The following is a 23006-nucleotide window of genomic DNA, read 5'->3' as shown; positions in this document are numbered from 1 at the left end:
GTCCCCAGCATCTCAAGACGTTTTTAGATCTGTGACATGTGCCAATGTGCACCCGTTTTCATCCATGTAGAGCACAAGGCGCCAATGGCAAATCTGCAAATCCTGGTCTCCTCTGGCCAATGCCAATCAGGCTGCACAGTGTTGGGCTGTGAGTACAGGTCTCAGACGTCAGGTTCTCATACCACCCTCATGGAGTCTGATGGGCACATTAATGGCCTGCTCATGTGCTGATGCTGTACAGCTCCGGCAGTGCTTTTCCTGTTCCTCTTTGCACAAAAGAGCAGATAGCAGCTCTGCTGCTGAGTCGTTGTCCTCCTACTACGCCCTCCACATGTCTGGACAGCATCTGAAGGATCATTGTTTATGAGGCTGTCTCGCCAGTTTCTCGCATTTCCACCTGTTGTCAGTTCTAATGTTACAACAAAAGGTGAAATTGATTAACAACAGGGCAGATTGATAAGTAACATGTTAATGATTACTTGTTACCTTAATATTTTTCATGGTTTATTATTTTATTTTAACAACCCAAACACCACTTCCTCTGCTTTTCACTGACCACTGCACTGTGGTCTCGCACTGAAAATGATCTTAAGAACACAAAATTTGTTTTATTACCTAACAAAAGTATCACCACAGTGACTATCAAAAAAGTATTAATATGCTGGCTAATATGACATGGAGCATCAGTCCTTGCCGTGCAAGTGTCAAACTAAAGAGAAAAAAAAAAGAAAAAAAAAATCATAAAATTAAAGCGTTAAAATCAATTTATGTAGAAAGGAGGATCTTTGATTAATGCACCAATTGGTTGCAATACTTCTTAAATTCTCATTTCATAAACCATTAGGATGAAAGGCACAAGAGTTGAACAATAACATCATGTGAGGTTTTCTTGAGAATGAGGAAAGGCCTCTTCACCAAAAGTGGCCCTTTAATATTATATTTCCACCACAAAGTCATTAATTTAGTCAGCACAACAATCACTTAAATACGAACATAAATCCTCCTCACAGACGTACCACGCCACAACAAGCTTGAAGATAAACAGACAGAAACCCGGAGCTCTTCTTCATTTTCTCATCATCAAAACTGACATCACTAAATTACAAGCATTTTATAACTTTGGTCTGACCTTAGAACAACATGAAATTGATGATATTTTCAACATAATTAGATTATATTCATCCTAAAAAAAATAACAGTGCTTTTTAATACTTTGACGATGCAAGACAACATGCATCCAATCACGAGCAGGTGAGTTGAGTCAAACTGTAAAGTCAGCAAAGTTTTACAGCTTAAATAGTATTTTAGTGTCAACCATTCATCAGCCACAGTAATATCTCTGATATGGAAATAAATAACACTGAGTCCTGGGGTACTTTCTTCAGAGTGGAAACTGAGCATGACTAAAGCCAAATTTCTGTCCCTGGGCAGAAATGTTTAGGCATTTAGAAACATAAAATGTTTCTAAAGTGAAAACAAAGAGGAACAAACAGATACACAGACAAGAACTCTTACACTAACAGACTGCAAAGTTTCTGCAAGTGAAACTATGGCTGAAACTAAGGCTCCAATACTGAGAAGAAGGAAGATGAGATGGAATGCAAGGTGAGTCAGACAGTGAAATATTACTGATCTCCTGGATGTACCCAAGTGTCAGCTGACCTCATGCATGTGAGCGCACAGGGACAGAACATGCCCATGGAAAGGTAACACACTGCTTCCTTGTCACTTGGCGTGTCATTTAACGTTTGAGAGCTGGTTTACGTTTTCCCATTGTAGCGCCTCGCTATCTCATGGCTATTTCACACATGCCTGTGAAGATGTATGTAAACCTGTGAGCATTGCAAATACTGAAAATAAACTTGTTAAGATTTGAAATGACTAACTACAATGTAAGACAAACTGAAATATTCCTCTTCGAGTGTGAGTTATGATTGATAAATCTGGGATAATGGTGATTATATACAAATGAGAGAAGGGTCCACTTTGTTAAGAATAAATATAAAAGCAGACCAAGGAAAAGTCAAGTCTTTAAATACTGTAACATGGTTACATCTACTATAAATGCATTTCATTATCAAAGGTGTCAGAAAGTCTGACTTAAGTGCATTTGATACCATGTGTGCATGTGATGGACTATCTACATATTTCTATTTATGCACAAACCTTTATTTGATTTTTTTTTAAACATTTCTTTTATTTGATGTCTTGCAGGTTTATTTTATTACCTGTGTAATCAGGGTCAGCTGAAATGTAAAAGTAAAAACATTCCAACAGCCTTTGCCTTCAGGTCAATCAGACCATACAGTTTCAGTTTGTACTCTGTGTACTTTGTAGGAGGGAAAGTGTTCAAAACACTTTCCCATAGTAGTGTACTGACACCTTTGTTTGAGGAGAGAAAGGAAAACAAATACCACTTTTAGGCAAATGCAGAGAATGGAAAATGAAAACAGTATTTCAGGAACTGGATAACCGTCGGTATTATGAGGATAAATCACATCAAAGAATTTTATTGATAAAGGTAACAGTGACAAATGTCGATTCAGCTAACAATAATATTGATGAACCACTTGTATGATGTCTGCCCTCAATGTGTTGAGGAATACTCGCTTTTCGTAACAAGCAGAAGGGATGGCATAACTCTTAAAAATGGTGGATCATACTTTAACAGGGTGAAGCGTAGACTGTGACACAGCTCAAAAAAAAACAAAAAAAAAACACCTGTTTAATTATCCTCCCAGAGTGTGTGAAAATTACTTGTGTTGTTTTGCCTCCTGCTCTCAGAGTACACAAGGAAGCACGGAGTTTCAATGTTGTGTGGACATGTTTTAAAGAAGCACACATGCTTGCATAAGTGCAAATAGACCACATCATACTGGTCGTGCACACACATGAACCTTCCGCTCCTCTTTTCTTTTAAAGACAGGAAGGATAGATGATGTGGTCTGACAGGATTAATAATACATGAACACAACTTAATGAAGGAAAACTTAACTCTTGTAATTATAGTGAAGCTCTTTCTGCCTTATGTGTGTACTTCAAGGAAAGGAAATAAGGTTTAATTCAGAGGAAATGTCAATAAGAAAACAATGTATTAGGAACTGCCAAGAGTCATTATCCACACACTGGTTCTCACACACCACTCAGTTTCAGCTTGTTGTGAAGTTAATGAGTCGTCTCTGCTTGTTTCCTGTTGTTCAAACTGAGCCAATTCACAACACTAGGCTTATTGACACACACAGCCAGGTATGCAGGCTGGAAAGCTCTTTCCCTCCAATGCCTCTAAATTTAATGACTTTTAAACACAAACCAACAGGTAGCATAAACAAACAGGGCAAGTTGATAAACAAATACAGCTGCAATCTTAATTATGACCCTGATACGTTTTTAAAGCGTCACATTCTACTTGTTCAGGCAAAGCTTCATGCACAAATGGGAGTTAAAAGTCTATCAGCACTTGATGAAAGTATGGATTTGAAATCCTGAGCTCTAATGAAGAGACAAGTGTGCATTTGTGCGAGCTATTATCGAGGGTCTGTGATGACTAAAACAGGCTGTTTGCTGTGCGTGCCGCTGCTGCAGCTCAACAGGAGTTTTAAATCAAAGACTGACAGTCAAAAACAAACACAGAAACCCAACGCTTCATTTGTTTTACTTGCTGAATCATCAGCTGGAGGGACAAGAGAGGGGAGAGGAGGGTAGAAACTTGACAAGTCCCGCCAGTGTGTCGGGTTATCGCGGTAAACTGGTCTGACTCGCTGCTGTTTTCCCGCCTCTCCTGCCCTCCCTGCTTTCCCTCACTTTTTTTTTTTTCCTGGTTCCGTGTCTATCCAGTGCCTTTAGGGAGATGCCTCCTCTCCCGCCCAACATTCAAGTGAAACATTAGCCCCAACGATACTTGAAACCCTTAGGTGTGTGACTGCGTGTGTGTGCAAACCAATAAAGGTATCTTCAACAATAAACAGATCAAGAGACTGTCTCCAAACTGCACACAATCACAGAGGAGTCACGCTACTGATGCATGTGTCCTGCCGTAACCCAGGGAGGTTTGATATAACCCTCTTACTCCTCATGACTAATGCTGATGACTAACACACAAGCACATGCGCACACACACACACACACACACACACACACACACACACACACACACACACACACACACACACACACACACACACACACACACACACACACACACACACACACACACACACACACACACACAGACAAAACACAAACACAACAGTCTTGGAGCCATTTGTTTCACAAGAAACTCTTGTTACACTTAAAAAGACACAGAAAGTTTATAATCAACACATTAACTCAACAGTCACAGCGCCAGTCTGGCTGATCATTGCAACATACTAACACATGAAAATGCTGATCATACGGACAACCTGAGCCATCTACTGTAAAACTGAGACTGGAAAAGAAAAAATAATCTCTAGGATATCTTTAATTTCTCAAGACCCTTTATCTTCCAAAGTCACAATATATTGTTAGTTATCGTTGTGAGAATGTCTTTATATGCATACCCTCTCATTTTTACTTGTTAAATACATAAAAACTGGTTGCACAGCATGAGAAATGGTTCCAGTGCTGACTCCACTCAAGACCCTTCCACAAAGCAGGAGGAAACAAAGACTTTTCAAAGCAAAGATTTCTAAAAATTATTGCATTACGGAACTGCATTGAAGATTTTTAATACAGAATACACTGACTGGCAAAGTGCTGATTTTAATATGGAAATATTGATAACTGTATGATAAGCCCACTAAGTATGTGTACTTGAGTAGTGAGACTTAAGATTTTTAACTGAATTTTATGTTTTTATGAATGACAACACAACAGTTAGTTTTTTTATTTTGTTTCCTTTGGCTTGATTTCTGTTACTACACTGGGCTTCTGCTTACTGCAGTTTAGTTTGCATTGTATTCAAGGTCTTTTTATCTTCATCTTTTTCTTCCTCTTCTTGTTTTTTAATGCAATTGGCAAACCATCTTCATCTGATCACCTTCAAGGTGGCACTGGGTGGAAGAGGGGTCGGTGCGGGAAAGTTTTTCTTCCTGCCATATCGTGGACGTGGCCCAAGAGTAGAGCCCGCACTACTGTAGCCAGACCCCTCTGTTTCTATCATGTTATAGATCAAACATCTATGTACCAATTATATGTCAAAGATCACTGAAGCAGTTAGCTGGTGACATCACTAAGACAACTCCCCTATTGAAAAAGGTTTGTTTTTTTTCCCCATTTTTGCTTGAAGTAATCAATACTGTGTGTGTAACTTCAGTCCACCAATGCCATACAGATGATATGAAGTAGATATTAATGTCAGATGGAATCGCTACAGCTGTGATGAAAGTAACTCATTGCCTTTTCGTAGAAGCAAACGTCTTTTCAGAGGTCAGGAAGACATTACCCTATGGGAGACCCCAGAAGTTCTAAAAGCCATTCAATGCTAAACCGTACCCAATCATTAATCCCTATATGGTACTATGATGGCGGACACCTCCCCCCCTTCTCAACTCAATGAAACCAGCCTTCAAGTTTAACATCTATACTGCCAGATGCTGCTCGTCTGCTCACATGCACAGCCAATCCCCAACTCACATGCAGTTCACTGTTCTTTTCCAGGCGTTTCATCTTGAGCCCCAATGGTTCAAACATACTTAATCCTCAAGAGCAGTTTGGGGAAAATCTGCCCAGATATTATGGCAAACTATGAAACAACTATGGAAAATCCTCTGACCATGTTCACACAGTCTGTAACAGCTTTATTCCACCCTAACAGGATTTCCACCATACATCATTACATAAAGACTGAACTTCATTATATGATTTTAATTGATAGAAGCAAAGCGAAGAGTGAAAAAATATGGTGATGAAGATGAGAACAATTTAACCATTTTAATTTTAATTCTTGCGATTCTTCAAATTATTCACGGCATAAAACAATTTGGTTGTATAAAGTGATTATGTTACTCAAAGGAAAATATATTAAATATGATTTTTCCTCAGTGTACAGGCGTAGAATGACTTCAATGAAAGGTTCTATTTACAAGAACAGAAAATGAGAAAAAAACTCATTAAGTTAAATGGTAAAGCAAGGAAGAAAGGATAATGCATTATATTAAGACAATGTCATGATTGCAGCATGGTAATATGACTGAAAGAACAGACATGCAGAAGGCTTCAACCATTTCCTCACACTAAGTTTGGATAAAAGAAAAGAAAAAAATAACAGAAGTACCAACTTTTTAATAGTTCACCTGCTGACAAAAAACAGAGGATGAAGTTTTTGCACAATTCTGTATTAAAACTTTGTTAAATTTCTGAGTATAAACAAATGTAGGGAAGCTGATCTGGAAAATGGTTTGATCAAGCTACATTTTGAAAATACACCATTCAAAATCCCAAAACCCTTTCTTCAGATCCCCCCAAAGCCACATCTTCAAACCACAGATACAAGCAATGATTGTTCCCAAGGTTTTAGAAGCAAAATACAGTGAATTTTAATGTAATATGTCATTCATTCACAAAGACAGGGTCCCGACCCATAAGTGGGTGGTGGGATACTTTATCCGAGAAGTTAACTTAAGTATTTTGTCTTCAGTCTACTGATCAAAGGTTGAATGTGCAGTTAATCTATCAGCCACACGAGTAAGCTTATTAGGTAAAGCTTCAGCCCCAATTTTTTTGAGTCTGGCTACTCGTTGCTAAGAAAGAAAAAGAAATCTGCTGTCTGAAGCATTACCTGGCTACAACCGTCTCCAACTGGACTCGCAGCACTCTGACACGCTTCTATCTTTGTCCTCTACCGTTTGATTTCTTCCTTGTGTTGTTCTTACTCTCATATTTAAGTTGCTTTGGACAAAAGCATCTGCTAAATGACTGTAGAATAGAACGGAATAGAATAGAATAGAATAGAACAGAATAGAATAGAATAGAATAGAATAGAATAAGAGGTCAGTGGATACGGTTACATTATGTTATTTGATTTGGAATCAATAATTCAGAATGAAGTAAGGGTTGCACGGTGGCGCTGTGGTTAGCACTGTGAGCTCACAGCAAAAACTAAGGGTTACATGAAAGAAAAACTTAGCAAATTTAAAATGCGAATAAACCAGTTTAATTTTGAATTGACTTTTTCATTTGGAACTAGGTGTTTACATGGCCATTTTTCACCAGTTTAAACCAAGTTTAACTTATATGCGGAACTGTAGAGGAATTACAAGTCCCATGTAAACATGCCCAATGTAATTCTTTAGAGGTAACTATACGCTCCACTTCACTTTGACAGTCAGTTGTGAAAGTGACTCACAATATAAACAAATATACACCCACAGTACAAAGTCTGCCACCTTCATCACAGTGTTCTCAACTACATACAAAACAAAACTTAGTTAAAAACACACCAATACTTGTTTAAAATAATAAAAATAATTTAAATTATTTAGACCGACTGTGCTTACAAAAGAAGAAATGGCTCAACAACAGGGCAGCTCAAAGCGACTTCCCATGGCAAACTGGTGCCAGAGCAGAGGTCAGACTAACGGTGAGTAATAGAGCATGACTCAGGAGGAAGGATTCACAGGGAAACCAGGACACTTTCCCAGAGACAGACTTTAGGGCTGAGATCAGTGGCAAGTGTTTGGTGGGCAAACCTTTGCCCAGTGGTCCTCAGATGAACCACCTAAAAGAAGAAAACTGATTTGTGGCCCTATGAGCCCACCACACATACAGATAAGCACTGGGATAAACCCTGCTGCTGAAAAGCCTTCACTGTGAGGTCCCTAACCTCTATGCCTGGTGTAATTTCATGTGCACTGCGCGCATTTGCAAGTTGAAATGATTGTGGCATGGCTTAATAAACTGATGAAAAAGCTCTAATGTGCTGCGGTATAGCACTTTTTAATGTAAATGTGGTTACAAGAAATATAAATGCCCTGACAATATTAACAAAATCATGGGTCATTTATTTCAATTGACATGCTACTGACAGCAGATGCTGGGAAATTGGAATCCTGTAGATCTGGTTTGCCCACTGTTACATATTCAGTGTAATTGCATGCATGCCAAAATGAGTCAAAACACACAGCAAACAAGAACAAAAAATCATTTGATTGATGTTTTTGTTGTTACACATGCTTTAAATATTTAATAAAACTCAAATCTGTTGACCACAGTTACTGTTTAATAAAAATCTAATATTGTGAAGACACCCGTTAGTGTGTAGTTATCGTCTATTACACACATTTGTCATTCCCTTGTCTGAAGGAAGATAGGAAATATACTAGTTTGTTAAAATTGCTCAAAATATACAATGAGTTGTGTATTTGCTTTCTAAATCAAGGACAGAGTGCCTGGCTTTACTTTTCTTCTTCTGTTAGAATTTCCGAGGGTGGATCTATACTAAACTGATGGATTTGTTGCCTCACCAGGGGGATGCACTTATCCCCCTTAAATCCTGACTGCTGCTGTCCTGAGTGGTTCATTCACATACTGTACACTAATCCTCATCAAAGGAGAAAAGAAATAAACATGGAGAGGGTATTCTATCATACTTTTTGGACAAGTTGAGGACACATCATTCTGTAAATAAAAAAAAAAAAAATAAAAAAAAAATAAAAAAAAAAATAAAAAAAAAACATTGATGTATGTGGCATAAATTCCATTTTATCCTCTCTAAAAGCCATCAAAGTACTGTGGTGGTTTCTTGAGGTTCAACTTTTTACAGCCTTGCTTTTAAAGACTGCAACAGAAGCAAAAATATAAATACAAACACACAAAATACACAAATGCTTGCAATTGACATACTTCATCTCTCACTACCTCCTGTATAGCTCTCTGTTGTGTCTTTAACATTTCCGAAAGCATCAAATCTTTGGATTGGGTGCTTTAAAAAGAACAATTATGTTTCACAAATGCACACTCACAAAACCACTTTTTCTGCCTCTCACGCAGACAGACTCACACACATCCACGAGGTGTGTTTTTTGGCTTGCATGAACTCCTGGCCTCCCTCCCAGAAACTCAACTGCACCCCTGCTATTACTACAGAAGCCAAATGGGTCAGACCGCTACCGGTATTGATTTCACAAAACGGACATCACACGTTTGTATTGGGATACATGTTTATATAACAGATGCAAAAACACACACCAGCACAAAGCAAATGCACTGGTGTGTGCATGTGTGCATTGTCTCTTTCCAACACCACTCACCGCAGAGTTCAGACTTTGACCGCTTAACACTTAAGAAAATACACACGTGGATATAAAGACTTGCCAAAAACCAATATTTTGTATACATGGATGCACAAACACGCCATTAAAAAAAAAGAAAAAATAAAGATTGAAATAAATCTGTAAGTTGTGAGAAATTTAAAAGATATAAAGGTGAAAGAAAAATTTCAGTAATATATCAGACCATGTTAATACAGGTTCAGGCATCAACCACATTAAAATCAGACATAATATCTGTTTATTAAACTCTCCCCGTGAGATGAAGATGGAAACACTCAAGCATCAGCGAAGACCAGCCAAAATACATATCCTGCCCTCTGAGAAAGTCATGGCCACTGTGAGGATGCACACCTCTACACAAGAAAAAATCTACCATAATTCTACTAAGTTCTGAGTCACAATAGGGATTAAAAATGGATCAACTGTTTATAATTTTTCTTAACATTAACACATTACTTGAGATATGAACTTGAGGAAGATTTAAAGCAACTCCACTGATTGAAACCTCAGGAAAAACATCAACATGTTTCAAAAGCAGATTTTTTTCTCAACTGACTTTTTCTCTCTTTTTAAACTAACCATTCATCCATAATGAGGTTTGGAAACATTGCCTTACCAGGTGAGAGTAGCTGTCAGATGATCTAAATGACTTTTTCATAATGTTCCCACTGTAATGCTGTTGCCTGTTTCAGATACAGAGTTCATGAATACATGACTGAGAGCTTATTTTAAGGTTGCAGAGATTTACATTCTGTTTAATAACCCAGTATGTAAGTTACACATATGAGACTGACACTGAAGAGTCAAAATTTATAAGCTTCCATCATTGTCACCTTCATTGTTAATATTATCGCCTGTAGCCAGTTTCAAAACCAAAATTCATACAAAACCAAACATACTGGGCAGCCCGAGCAGCAACAGACCTGTCTTTCAGTTCCTCTGTCTCCATTAGTGAGGGGTTGAGTGAACTTTGATACTCTGTACATGTTTACACTGGATGGAAAAATATAAAAGCAGTACAGTGACCTGAATAAAGGTTGATGCACATTTTAATTCATCACAGGCAATAACACGCTTCAGTAAAAACTAAAATCTTACAGAAATACCTACAAAGAGAGAAATGAGACAAACTCATTTCCATATGAATCCCTTCACAGAGTATTATCAGGGCATTACATCTATATCAGTTTTCCACATGTACTGCTGTAATTAATCATAAATCCATGATTATCTATTATTAAGTTCAAATTGTTTTTAAGAAATGGAAATGATTAACATTTATACAATTGCACCTGAGAATTAATTTGCTTCACAAAACCATTAACCAAAGTTGTCCTCGTTTGGCACCTCCTAACATTTCAACATGTGATTGGATGATTGACAAGCCCATCATAGAACATCACCAATTAGTTCAAACAATTCAGATTAATTCAGGTATACTCAAACCTTGAAGTATCAGCTATGAGAAAAACTTTTAAAACCATTCCTTGTCCTGATTTCAGTCCCCGCTTTAATGCAACATCTTCTATAAAGCTTAATATTTTATTCAGACCAGGGCATCATGATCTAAAAGACTCAAGCACTGAGGTGTCCACATGTTTAATATTGGTCTCCTCAGAAAGGTAAGTAAGCGTTTGTGGATATGGAAAGCTCAATCTTGTGTTATTCTTGTGTGACAAATGTGGATTTACAAATTACAAAGTCACAGCTGAGCAAATACATAACAGATTCAAAAGTCCACATGCAGCCTCACCTCTCTTTGAGAAAGTCCACAACTCTTTTGAAGTCATCAATGCAGTATTCTCTCTTCATGTCCATCAGTACACTGTCTGAAGCTGACTGCACAGGAACATGAAGGAAGGCATAGACACGGGGGTGATTCAAAATCTTAGCCATCTCCTGGTGAGACACAGGGAGAAAAAAGAATTACATTTTTCATGAGTATGGAAAGAAAATAAATAGAGCAATTTCTCAGCATGTGACCCAGCGAGTTCGAACAGCCTCTGCTCAGGTTGTAAGCTCAAACTGCACAAACAAAAAAAACAATAATACACTAGGTTAGTCTATCTCCTAAAAGCTGATCACACATTTAAACTTTCAAGCACCACCATACTAAGTGTCTGCAGCCAAAATTAAAGCTCTCATTTTTGTGCTCTAGCTTAAAAAAACACTTGTTCATTCAGACCTTCTTTAAAAGTGGATATACATAAAAGCTTGGTACTCTTGTTTGAAGTAAAGACAAGTGATATCTAAATGAATGTTTAACGAATAAAACAATGAAAAGAAACAATTCCTTTAAAAAAAATCAGAGGAATTGCAACTAAACTCTCATACAATTAAATGAACAACAGAAAAAGCAGCTGGAAAATCCAAAATTACAAGATAGAAAACTGAATTGGCTTTTAAATAAAAAATTAATAAAGCTGCAGACTTTATGAAGTTCATTTAAAGCAATTGTCAGGTGTAATATGATTCATTAATACAACACGTACGAAAAAGAACAGCTGCTAATTAACACTGGGAGGTATAAACAAAAACCAATGAAGGCTTTCTGTAAAACTAAACTATTTTTTATTTTTTGTTTAAGCAAGCTAAATCATAAAAGAAATTTAATCTAACCCTCTATCAATAACTTTGTGATACTCTAAAAAACAAAATGGCTGTTATTCAATAATCTGACAATATATATTTAAGGTCAACACATAATTGGATATTGGTTGAGAAACACTAAACGAAATACTTGCAAATTCTCGTTGTTGGCTCACTGAATAAAATGATGGTTCCATTAACATTCCTGCTTCCTTGTGTGCTCTTTTCCCTACAGGCCCTCTATATTACAATGCTTCTTTCTTTTTCACCAATTATTATCTCAAAGTTTTATATTGCTAAAATAAAAGAAAAGCAGCTGTGGGAATTCATCATGCACCCGCTAGATCTCAAGTCCCAGGAGTCAAGGTTGCTCCAGTAGCGTTATGTCTGACAAGTCGATGGCTGTTGCTGAGGCATCGGGGTCCCCATCTCAAATCATAATGACAAAATAAAAAGCAGATGAAAAAAAACAAACATACATAGTTTATAATTAAGACAAGATTTCTGCCCTCAAGATATCCTCCTGTTTTTACTTAAATAATTAGATTAATACTTATACATATGATATGTTTTGGGGTTTCTACATACTCATAAGAAAATTGTCAAATGTTTAATATGTTATTTGCATGATACATGCATTCCATTAATCAGTGTTTTGTTTTTTACTTTGTTTTATTTCTAATATTCTGTGGACTCTAGTGACCTTTAGGTAGATGTAGATGACGTCCAGAAAAAAGGGCTAGCCGTATTTGTAAGACAGCTTACTGAACAGGTAAATTCCACATTACACATCCTTTTCTGACAAGTGTTTTTCCTCCTGAAGTACAACATGTCTGATGGTTTAGTAAGCGGGCTGCTTTGGTCTGTTGTCTCCACTCTCTGTGAAAACTGACAGAAAGTGCTTCAATTCCTGCTTACACCTCCAATGAGACGCTGGGAGACGGAGGCTAGGTGCTTATTTCTGTGTGAAGCTAAAACTTGGTTCCAAGTGAACTCTCTTAATTTTACCCATCAGTGATAAAAACACTGGACTTTGGTAGAACTAGAAGAGCTGTGTGAAATAAATTGCTAAAGCTTGAAGCAAAACATCCCTCATTTTGTATAAACTACTAAACAAGTAGTTTATACAGCTAACATTCTCTCGCCTGACGTTCCTCTGCTCTGTCGGTGCACCAAACTAGCTGCACTAGTCTGTCTCCCTTTCTCGCTTGACCTTAAAGGGGCCTCGCTGTTCTTTTACCAATATATAACCTATAACACAGGTTATCCATAACACATTGTGTGTTTATACATATCTTTCTATACTAATTATATATATATATATATATATATTATTTATATGTTTCATTTAATTCAAATCTCTAAATTAAAAAATACAAAAACAAAAAAACAAACAGTGCATTTATTTCAATCTAAATTTAAAGAAGCTAGATGCCTCAAATGGGACTGACAACGATGTTCAAACCATATCCAGTAGTCAAGCAGGATCAAGAGCTTGTGGCATCTGTGTTCCACCTTTTATATTGTCACTAGAAACACTGAATTTTAATGCACTCTATTAATTAAAAGAGTTGGCTACTTTATTTTTTATTTTTCTTTCATTCTTGCAGTAATTTGCTCTGTAAAAGAGGTAGCGAGACCACAGATGTCAGATTTTTTCCGATGGATGTAAATGGGATGCTATCATCACCAGGCTAATCACCACAAGAAAGAGAAAGGGGGGGAGAAAGAGAGGGGAGGAAGAAATGATTTAATGATTTCCTACAAGAATATGCTGATTGCAGTCCGTCTTCTCAATTAAGGTCTATTGTTGAATGTTCTCTCCTTCGTACGCAGACACTAAAGCGAATGTGTGCATGTACGCACACACAGACAGCTCAGTTGCAGAACCACAGGGGGTTGACCGCTGGAAGCTCCAAATTAGAAAGAATTAATTTGGTTGGAAAATGGAGCTTGATTGGTGACAGAGATCAGGCTGCAGCATGTGTGTGCATATGTGTGTCACAGAGAGACAAAGAAAAACATGGAAGGGAGTAGGCATTTGAGTAGGTTCTAAACATTTTCAAGGTGAATTTATAGCAAAGATGTAGCTGGATAATTCTCAGCCTTTCTCTCTGCTGTTGCTTTATTTTACAGTGAGTGTGCCAAGTACAAATATAAAGAGGTGTACGCTACATCTAGAAGATTTCAGTCTAGGTCAAGTGACAAATCCAACAGACATTCAAATGCAGTGTTTGGTTTTAGCTGTGTGAACAGTAAACATAAAATGAGCTCCCTTCCAGAATGAACTTTGTTTTATCATTTCTTATATGAAAAATTCTAACATCCACTAACACACATATTTGTAAAGTGAGGTTTGATTGATGATAGCTATCGTGTGCATGTCGCAGCAGGGGCACTGAGATAAGACAAGCTTTGGTCCCTTTGAACGAAGACTCCACTGAAACAAATCTTTTCAGTTTTAGAAAGCCGGGTAAAATGACAAGAAGGTATCTGCAGTATGTGGTAGCCATGATAAGAGAAGGCTAATTTTGAAGGAAACTTTATCATGTTTTAAAGAAAAGGTGCCTTAGTGTTTCCTTTTGGTACAGGCACACAAGGCCAATGTCAGAAGTGATGGAGAAAATGCAGTCCTACAATAATCGTAGTAAAACATGCGTACCCTGAGCGGCAACCTCCGGTGGTTAAAAGTGAAGCCAACGCGGAAGTGCATAAAACTGCAGTTCCCCCCTCATCCACTAGAGGCTCCAAACAAGAGCAAATCTCCATAGACTCCCACGTTAAAAAGACCAACTTCACAACAGAAATAAACGTGTTTACAGCCTGGTAAAGAAAAAAAAATTAATTTTTGGTTTATTAGGTCAGGTTTCCCTTTATGACAACTGTCATGAAGGGGGAGTTAGTTTTTTTTTATTTTTTTTTTTTTAAGTCCTCCGTTAAAAAGTAATTTAATCTCAAAATTCAGCATATTTAGGGGTGTGACCTTTTGATTGACAGGTACCCCATCTCCCACTTCAAGTAAGAAGAACGTAGAACAACCGCAGTTTTCATCCGCTTAAAAATGTGACTTAGCTTTAGCCTGCTTACCTCCGTTAGCTGGTTAGCTCCTGTTAGCTCCAGGTTAGCTCGGTCAGCTTTTAGCCATAGGCAGCTCAGAGTTCACTCGATGTCAATCATCTACCACCACGCTCACAGCCCCTCTCAGCTCTACCTCTTTCCCTATATTTGTATCTTCTGTGCGAGACGACACGCATGACCCTGCCAAGACGGCAAAGGTAGGAAACACCCACCGAGCTTCAGTTCAGCTTTTCAGAAACCTACGGGTGACGTCACAGAGGCTCATCCATCTTTTTATATACAGTCTGTGGTACAGCCATACAAGTTAGGATATGTCACATATGTAGATTAAAATGAGTTCAGGAGAGTGAATAAGAAGAGCCCAATGACCAAAACAAAATCATTTTGGCTTCAATTTTTATCAGATGGTCTTCATTATAACACAGTGTATGAATGCAGAGTGATGTAATAAACATTTATCATTGTCTCAGAGTCTCACCAGAGAAGGCACACACACTGCACTACTCACTGCAGTCAAGCACTGAGTAAATGCTTAATTCTTAATTGACCTGACCTCATGACCTGTTCAGTTCAAGAAGAAAAAAAAAAAAGAAAAAAAAAGAAAAAAAAAAACTCAAGAGAAGACAAACTTTTCTCAGTGACATAAATTTTAAATGTTGGAAGGTTGGATCAGGTCTCATGAGAGGCCATGTTGGTTGAAGTCGCAGACTACTAACGTAGGCAGGCCATTAACCATGTGTTCCTCAGTTTACCTTCTGTAGTTTAGTGATTACACAGTATACATTGATATTAATCTGTTCTTTTTTTATACGTGTAGAGTTGAGACATTTTCATTGTTTCAGAGCTAACTATTTAAAATGAAAACGATGCTCTGATGAGCAACATTTGTCTCAGCAGTGACTGATGGAACAAAATGAAAACAACTGCTTTCAAGTCCTTACCTCTTAATATAGTTTCTTATCAATCCTCACAGTTTTAAAAGCAAATAGAATTTGCTTTCATTTACCGCGACCACCCCACCCCACCCTGCCTTCATGTCTTATTCACACAAACTGACATTTTCTTTTCATCTTTTAGTGTAAGTTTGGTTCACAAAGACGCCTGAACCAGCAAAGATCTTTCTTAACTGGATTAGCTAAAAGGATCTGATATCGCTTAACCTCAAATCAGATAGCCATGAAAAAAAACACACATACGAAGAAAAGGAGAAAAGATGAAAGATGATCTGGCTCCAAACAGCCTCAGTTGGGGGGCTACACTCCCTTCATCGCTTCTTCCCACTTCCCCAGACATAAAACATGCAATAAAGAAAAAAAAAAAAATGGAGCATTTACTTTCATTCTGCTTTGGCCTTCCAGTAAAAATGTCAACTAATAACTAAAAAACATTTAATTTTATTTACATTTTAAAATCGAAGGATGAAACTATATATGTGGTTAAATTAAACTGGTTTAAAAATACACAACAATACTCATGAAAAACTTGTACAGCATGTACTGCTGATAGTAGTAGTAGCTGTGATACGACTCCAGCACTGCTACAAGCCTGAAAGAAGTATAGATAAAGTATGCATGAATCCTTCAATTTATCCAAAGGTGGATGAAAGGAGGAATGAAATAATGGACATTCACATCATGGGATAACTGCACAACTGTAGAAATACCTGCTCGGTCTGTAGGGTTGCTGCTGTGGTGATTGTCCTTGTCTGGGTGGTTGAGGGTCCTGCACTGCAGCCCAAAGGTTGCCACATGGCAAACCATATATTTTTTTTATTTCCATTTATATGTTCATAGTTATATTCGGTGAATTATACAACAAATAGGAATTAGAGTTCGTGTTTGTTCCTAGTGTGTGTGTGTGTGTGTGTGTGTGTGTGTGTGTGTGTGTGTCTGCAAAAGTGGGGGTATAAAAGATATGGTCTGTTTTTGTTTTTGGTAGGTGGCAAAATGAAAATCCAGACTGTGCAGTCATTAAATGCAACTATAACTGGTTTAGTAGGTTATACATAGTATGATGTGTGAAGACTTGTGTTTTTGCATTTGCAAAAATGGTTGATTTTAGGACATAAAACACTTTTTGTTGCTTTTTAAATGGGGGGAAAAAAAAGCTGAACTCATTTTAAAGGATAATACATATTTTGAGCATGCACATAGACTCAGACATTTACACCAAAACTGGTCACACAGTCCTAACAAGCTCTACTAAGGGGAGTCTGCAGAGAAAATGTTTCTACAAACCGTTCCCAGGACAGTACTGGAAGACAGGTAACAACACACAAACACAGCTGGTGCGAACGGTAGCAGCAGACAAAGAAATTGCCTGCCTGGTGTTTCACATTTCAAACACTTTAGGCTGCACCTGATTTACCCAGACTTCAGGCTTGCAACACTTCAAGCTGCAGATTAAGTGCACACATTATACAGCAAAAGGAGATTTAGATGTATGTGTCTGACTGACTCATTGGGCGTTTGGGTGGATGATGATGGTGGTGAAAATCCATCTTGTAATTTTTCTTTGAAAATCAAGAATGTCTCAGTTTGCTTTCAGCAGTCAGAGAGAAAAACAAGTAAAAGATGGCCATGAGCTGCATGTAAATGCATAAGGACTCTGGCTGGTAGTGAGATTACAAACTGATGATAAATCTGTTCACTCATTCTTGGTATTTCCATCCAGTTTTTGTCCAGATTAAAAGCTACTGCCACAAAGAGACAGAAATTCCCAAGGCCAGCCTCAAATAAATAATTAAATGAATGAGTGATTGAGTGAAGGCAGAAATTAGAATTTATGAATTAATCTAAACAGTTTCACTGTAAGAATTCAGTGTTTCCTCCCTCACAATGCGACAGTTATGCTCATCGTGTTTTTATTTTTTTGAGGTTCTTGGTCATATTTACCATCCACTCTTACTGTAAAGAGTTTCCCAACATTTTTGGAAATAATGAATTAGGAGGATGTATTTGTGCCAGTCTTTATAAGAACCATTTATTCCATATGCAGATTGTTTAGCTCATAACTTAATTAAGCCATTTTCTGAAACAAAATTTAACAACAGTGTAACACACCAGCTATTGTAGTCAAGTGCTGATCAGTGATAAAAGAAATCAGGAAAATAAAAATTGTTCAAGATTTTTAATTGTTTTGACCCAGAAATGTTTCACTTTAATAATAATTAATGTTTCTTCATGTGTGAGTGTTTTCAGAACTAACGAACCATGTATTTATTATCACACACCTTAAGTAAACTTCAGCCAAATCTCAGCTGCCAATTAGGTTAGGACGCCTGACAGGTCAGAAAACTGACCTCTAACTAACTGCCACACTTTTTTCCTTTAATCAAGAAAAAAAAAGAAAAATCACAGAAAGAAAACAGTTCTTGAGTTTATCCAGCTTCATAGTTACAACTTGAAAATAATTACTTAACAGCTATAGTGAAGATGCCAAAGTCAAAATGATCTTGTTTCACACAGCAAAACAAATCTTAAATTGCCACCTTTGTAAAACAATTTTCAAACTATTTGATAGCATTTCACGTTTTCTTAAAAGGTGCAAAACACAAAATAAACAAATATCGTAGCTGAAGAAAGGACTGCCAAAAACTAAAAGAACTAAACTTGTAGTCATGTCTTCAGCTGTATCAAAGGAAAGCAGCGTTGTCTACCGTCCTATGAGTCTTGTCATGTAAGATCACAAATGACCCATTTCTGACAGAAAAAAAGTAAGGGTGATTGGGTTCTTCTGTCTTTTTTTTTTTTTTTTAATAACAAATAATTAAGCTTTATTTCTGTTTTTAAAAACCTTGTCTAATTCATAACTTTAGATTGTGCATAAAGAATTGTGGAAACATGACCGCTGTATCATCAAACTTTCCATAGAGTGAATATGACGTTTCCTGGTCAAGCTGAGATTAGCTCTGAGGTTGATGTTTATGGACATCTACTATTTCATTTATTTCAGGCAGCCTGATTGAATCACAAAAGACTTTCTTTCCTGTCATGTGGCTGATCAAAAAGGAACCACTGACACAATGCAATCAACTAAAATGTCAGTGAGAAGTGGCCCGTGAGAGGTGATTGGGCCTTTAACTGCTCCAATCAGCAAATGGTGGTATGAGGCTGTCGACATCTGTCAAGAAAAACAGGCTGCACATTGAAAGAAATAGTTTGCACTTGTGACAGAAAGAGAAAGAACAAAAGCGCTGATCCGTGAGTATGTGCGTGAGAGGGTTATCTTTAACGTTTGTGGTAGTGGAGAAGTTACTTGACATTTTCAGCTTCAATCACAGCCATTCGGCATGATGATGTTATATAAGTGCTGGTATTCTTCAAAGCAGAAGACAGCAGGATATTATTTGGCCTTTACTTAAAGATGATTGATAAATATACTTTGGAGAATTGGTCTCATCATCATCATCACTCCATTTGTAGTGCTGTGATTGCTGCCATCACGAGAAGAAATGGAAAAAAGACAAAGGAACAGGTGATGGAAGAGTAATTAGGGGGAAAAAACAAGAATTTAAAGCTGAAAATGTGAAAGAAAATCATAAATGTGACTCGAAGGTATAATTGTGGCTGACAGACAAGAAGGAAAAATGAGGGAAGGGGAAGGGAGGGAAAACAGAAAGGGTAAATAGGGGACAGAAGCAAGAAAAGACAATGACAAGTTAAAGAAGACCATTCTTATCTTTCTTTATGTAGGTTAATTGTCTGAGGAATAAAAGCAAAAGTGGAAAAAAATGTTTAATTCAATTCAATGCATGGACAATAAGAGAGTTGGGAGCTTATGAAATGATTCTTAACATATCTACACACGCACACACACAGATCCAGCTAGTGTGTCTTCCAAGTATATTAGTATATTTCTAATTATCAGTTAATTGTTATTCCCGATCATTAGGAGGGAGGGTTTTTAATTGTAATGTAGCCAAGCAGAAAACCTACCTATATATGAGGGGGACAATTAGCCACCTCCATTAACCCCTGGTTAATTACAACCTCCATTGCTGCTTCCCACAGCACTTTTCCCTCTCCTCTTTACCCCTCATCTCTATCCCCAGGCCTTCATCCCCCCCCATTTTTTTTTCATTTTAATTTTAGTTCTTTTTCTATTTATCTACTATCTTAATCATCTTTGAAATCAGTGATTCAAAGAATCTGTTGCGTACTTCATGTGATTTATCCCATTCTAAAACTTTGAAATAACCTTTTTTTTTTTTTCTCCACAGTTTTTCTAGGTTAACATTATCCTCTTGTCTGCCCTCAATGTCCTTCTTTCTCCACTCACATTTTCCAGATGTGAGCTAAAATAATGTACAATTGCAAAGAACTGGATGTCTTTGTAAATGAAAAATAAGTTGATTTATGCCAAGCTGCCTATCTAGGTCAGCAATCAGATTAAAGCAAATATGTGTCATTGATCATGTTAATTCCATCTTGCTTACAAAAGATAAAAAGTATTAGCTCTTTACTGAAGCGGACATTTCAGAACTGTGACATCAGACACGCTAGAAAGTGCCAGAAATATTATTTTGTTGTTGTTGTTTTTCTAGTAAGCCAAAAATGTCGCATAATATTCCTGATCACATGACTTCCAACACACAAATATGCCACCAAAAGAGACCACATAACTAAAAGATCAACTGAGCTTTGCTCAGTGACAGAAATGCAACCTCTTTACAGATAGGCCAATTTTCCACATGCACTGCAGCCTAACAGATGCTCCAGACAGCTGGCTGAGAAAATGTAAACGTTCTGGACTTTTTTCAGACATTTTCACCCATTCTCCAGATTAAATCTCCAGAGGAATATCAGGTGAGATTTACTCTGCTTTCTGATAACCTGTGTGTTGTTTTGTTGATCATCTGCTGAGTAAAGGTTTAAATACATACATGATATTCCCACAGTGAGTCATTTTGAATGTTGTACAGCAAACAAAACTGGTTCATTCTTTATGTGTTAGATTTGTGACTGTAACAGATAAATGAATGTAAGAAGCCTAAAGAGGAAAGAACATATTTTGTGTTATGACTACAGCAAAACAATGGGGAAATATTCAAGTTGAAGACACAATTAGCTTTTCATAACAAATTAAGGTACCATTTCATTCTTGTTTCAAATTCTACTTTACACATAATGTGTATGCTTCCTCACAAATTCCCATGCTTAATATTTTTTGTAAAACTTTTTATAGAAATATGTTTGTCAACAGGAGAATTTTTTTTATTTTATTCTCTTTTAAAATGTTAAACCTTACTAATGTGAACTGATTTTTTGTCGGGATTGGGTGTTAGATTTGCCTACTGCCTGTTCATGGTAGAAAACCGTGGACGTGTATTCAGATGTTGGTGCTTTAACATTTTATGGCTCAACTTGTGTAAAAACAAAGAGAGAGAGGTAAGAAAAGCTCAATCTAAATTACTTAAAATGCTTGTCTCTTGGTAGCTCGACAACTCAAGGAGAATTGCAGAAAAGAAAGAGGATAATATTGTCCACTGTTCAATCAGAAAACAATAATGACTAATAAAATGGGATTGCTAAAGAGGGCACAATGGTCCCTAATTGACTCATTAGAGAAGACGAGAATGAACTAATGAATGGAAGAAGAGTGCTGCAGCTAAACTGCTTGGTAAGCAAAATGAAAGGGCATTTAGTTTATTAAATCTGAGCAAAGCAATATTGTTTGTTCACAGAAAGGATAGCACGAGACTACCAGGAGAAAAGTAAACGGAAAGGAAAAGGTCTGGAGAAAATGTGTATTTTAGTTTTATTTATCACAGATGTAAAATTATTTTTGATGGTACTTCTGGTAGAAAGCAGTAGTGGTGCTTATGTATGTATTGAGAGGGTATAAATCTATTTAGGGTCACACTGAGGGATTAGTTTCCCTGTTGGGGGAACAAAATAAAAATCCAAACAGTGTATTAAAGTCATTAAATGCCACTATGATAACTGGTTTCACGGTTATAATTAGACAATTATATTTATGCAAAGGAAATAATTTACATTAACGTCAAATCCTGTGAAGCACCAGGGTTGTGTGTATTTGAAACTTAAAATATGTTGTACATACCTCCAAATGTTCCAGGATATAAGGTGGGTTGGTCATACCCAACCTCAGCATGGCTCCTTCAGGGATCTTCTCCACCAACCTCCACAGTAACGTGGGCAGGTCTGTTCCTATGTCTCTACCATAAGCCCCTGTGTCCTCGCTGGTCAACCAGATCTCACACACTCCCTCTGGAAAGAGAAAACACATTAAATATGATGGATAAAACTGTTTTAGCTAAGTGTGCTTTTAAAACCCCTTTCTGATCCTGTCTCTCTCTTTCAGCTGAAACTGATGTCATAACTGCGTTGTTTCCAATAATTAGTTCAAGATTCTTCATACCGCAGTTTTTCAGAAAACAAACCAATCTTAATGGCCAATTTATCCCTTAGAAATGGTTCCCATGCGGACATTCCTCACAGTGAGTGTAACTGCTGGTACACATTCGGGAATTTCACATTTACATTTCATTACCGTAATTAGTTTAATTATAACCTCACCTTCTGCAGGTAATGAACATTAAACCCTTGGGCGAAAGCCTGAGGGAAACTTGAATAGTTTCAGTACACATACAAGTTATTCATTTTGTCATCCATCGTTTTATATTACACATCTACAGTCAAGCCAAACCGAAGATTGTTAACGATCAAAGATCTGCTTCATAGGCATAACGACAAAGACTTTACCAGACAAAGCAATCAAATAACTCCTAGAAACACTCATCCATACACTGGATTTGGACAGCGTTTCTGCTTCAAGGATGTTAAATGTTTGTCACAAGTACTCTGCTGTAGACTGTAGACTAATGTAGAAAAATCTGAATAATGATATTGTTTCTTAAAAAAATCCTGCAATCTGGTAAATTTTTCAACGTGTTTATCAAGTCACAGATTATGTACACTCAAAAAATGACAGAAAATCTTTGCATAGTCTCTGCACAACTTTTGAGACAATCTCAGAAAGGTAAAGGATAGACTAAAAAGGTAATAACCTGGCTGAATATAAATACATTTTTTTGGCAGCAGCAAATTTTACACACACACACCCCCC

The 23006-nt window shown here is 37.1% G+C and overlaps 1 protein-coding gene across 1 annotated transcript in view; it reads right to left on the bottom strand.

Moving 5' to 3' along the window:
• The window catches only part of cdkal1 (CDK5 regulatory subunit associated protein 1-like 1), a 242924-nt gene that overhangs the window by 80682 nt on the left and 139236 nt on the right, over positions 1 to 23006 (bottom strand). The window contains exons 9-10 of the mRNA XM_079240730.1: positions 21981 to 22147; positions 11002 to 11147 (exon numbers count right to left, since the gene is read on the bottom strand). Coding sequence (XP_079096856.1) covers positions 11002 to 11147; positions 21981 to 22147 — 313 coding nt within the window. The remainder of the gene's footprint in view (positions 1 to 11001; positions 11148 to 21980; positions 22148 to 23006) is intronic.

Source organism: Telmatherina bonti (genome assembly GCF_933228915.1).
Source record: "Telmatherina bonti genome assembly, chromosome: 5".
NCBI lineage: Eukaryota > Metazoa > Chordata > Actinopteri > Atheriniformes > Telmatherinidae > Telmatherina > Telmatherina bonti.
The sequence above is the reverse complement of the archived record's forward strand: the minus strand, read 5'-3'. Positions and strand labels throughout refer to the sequence as shown.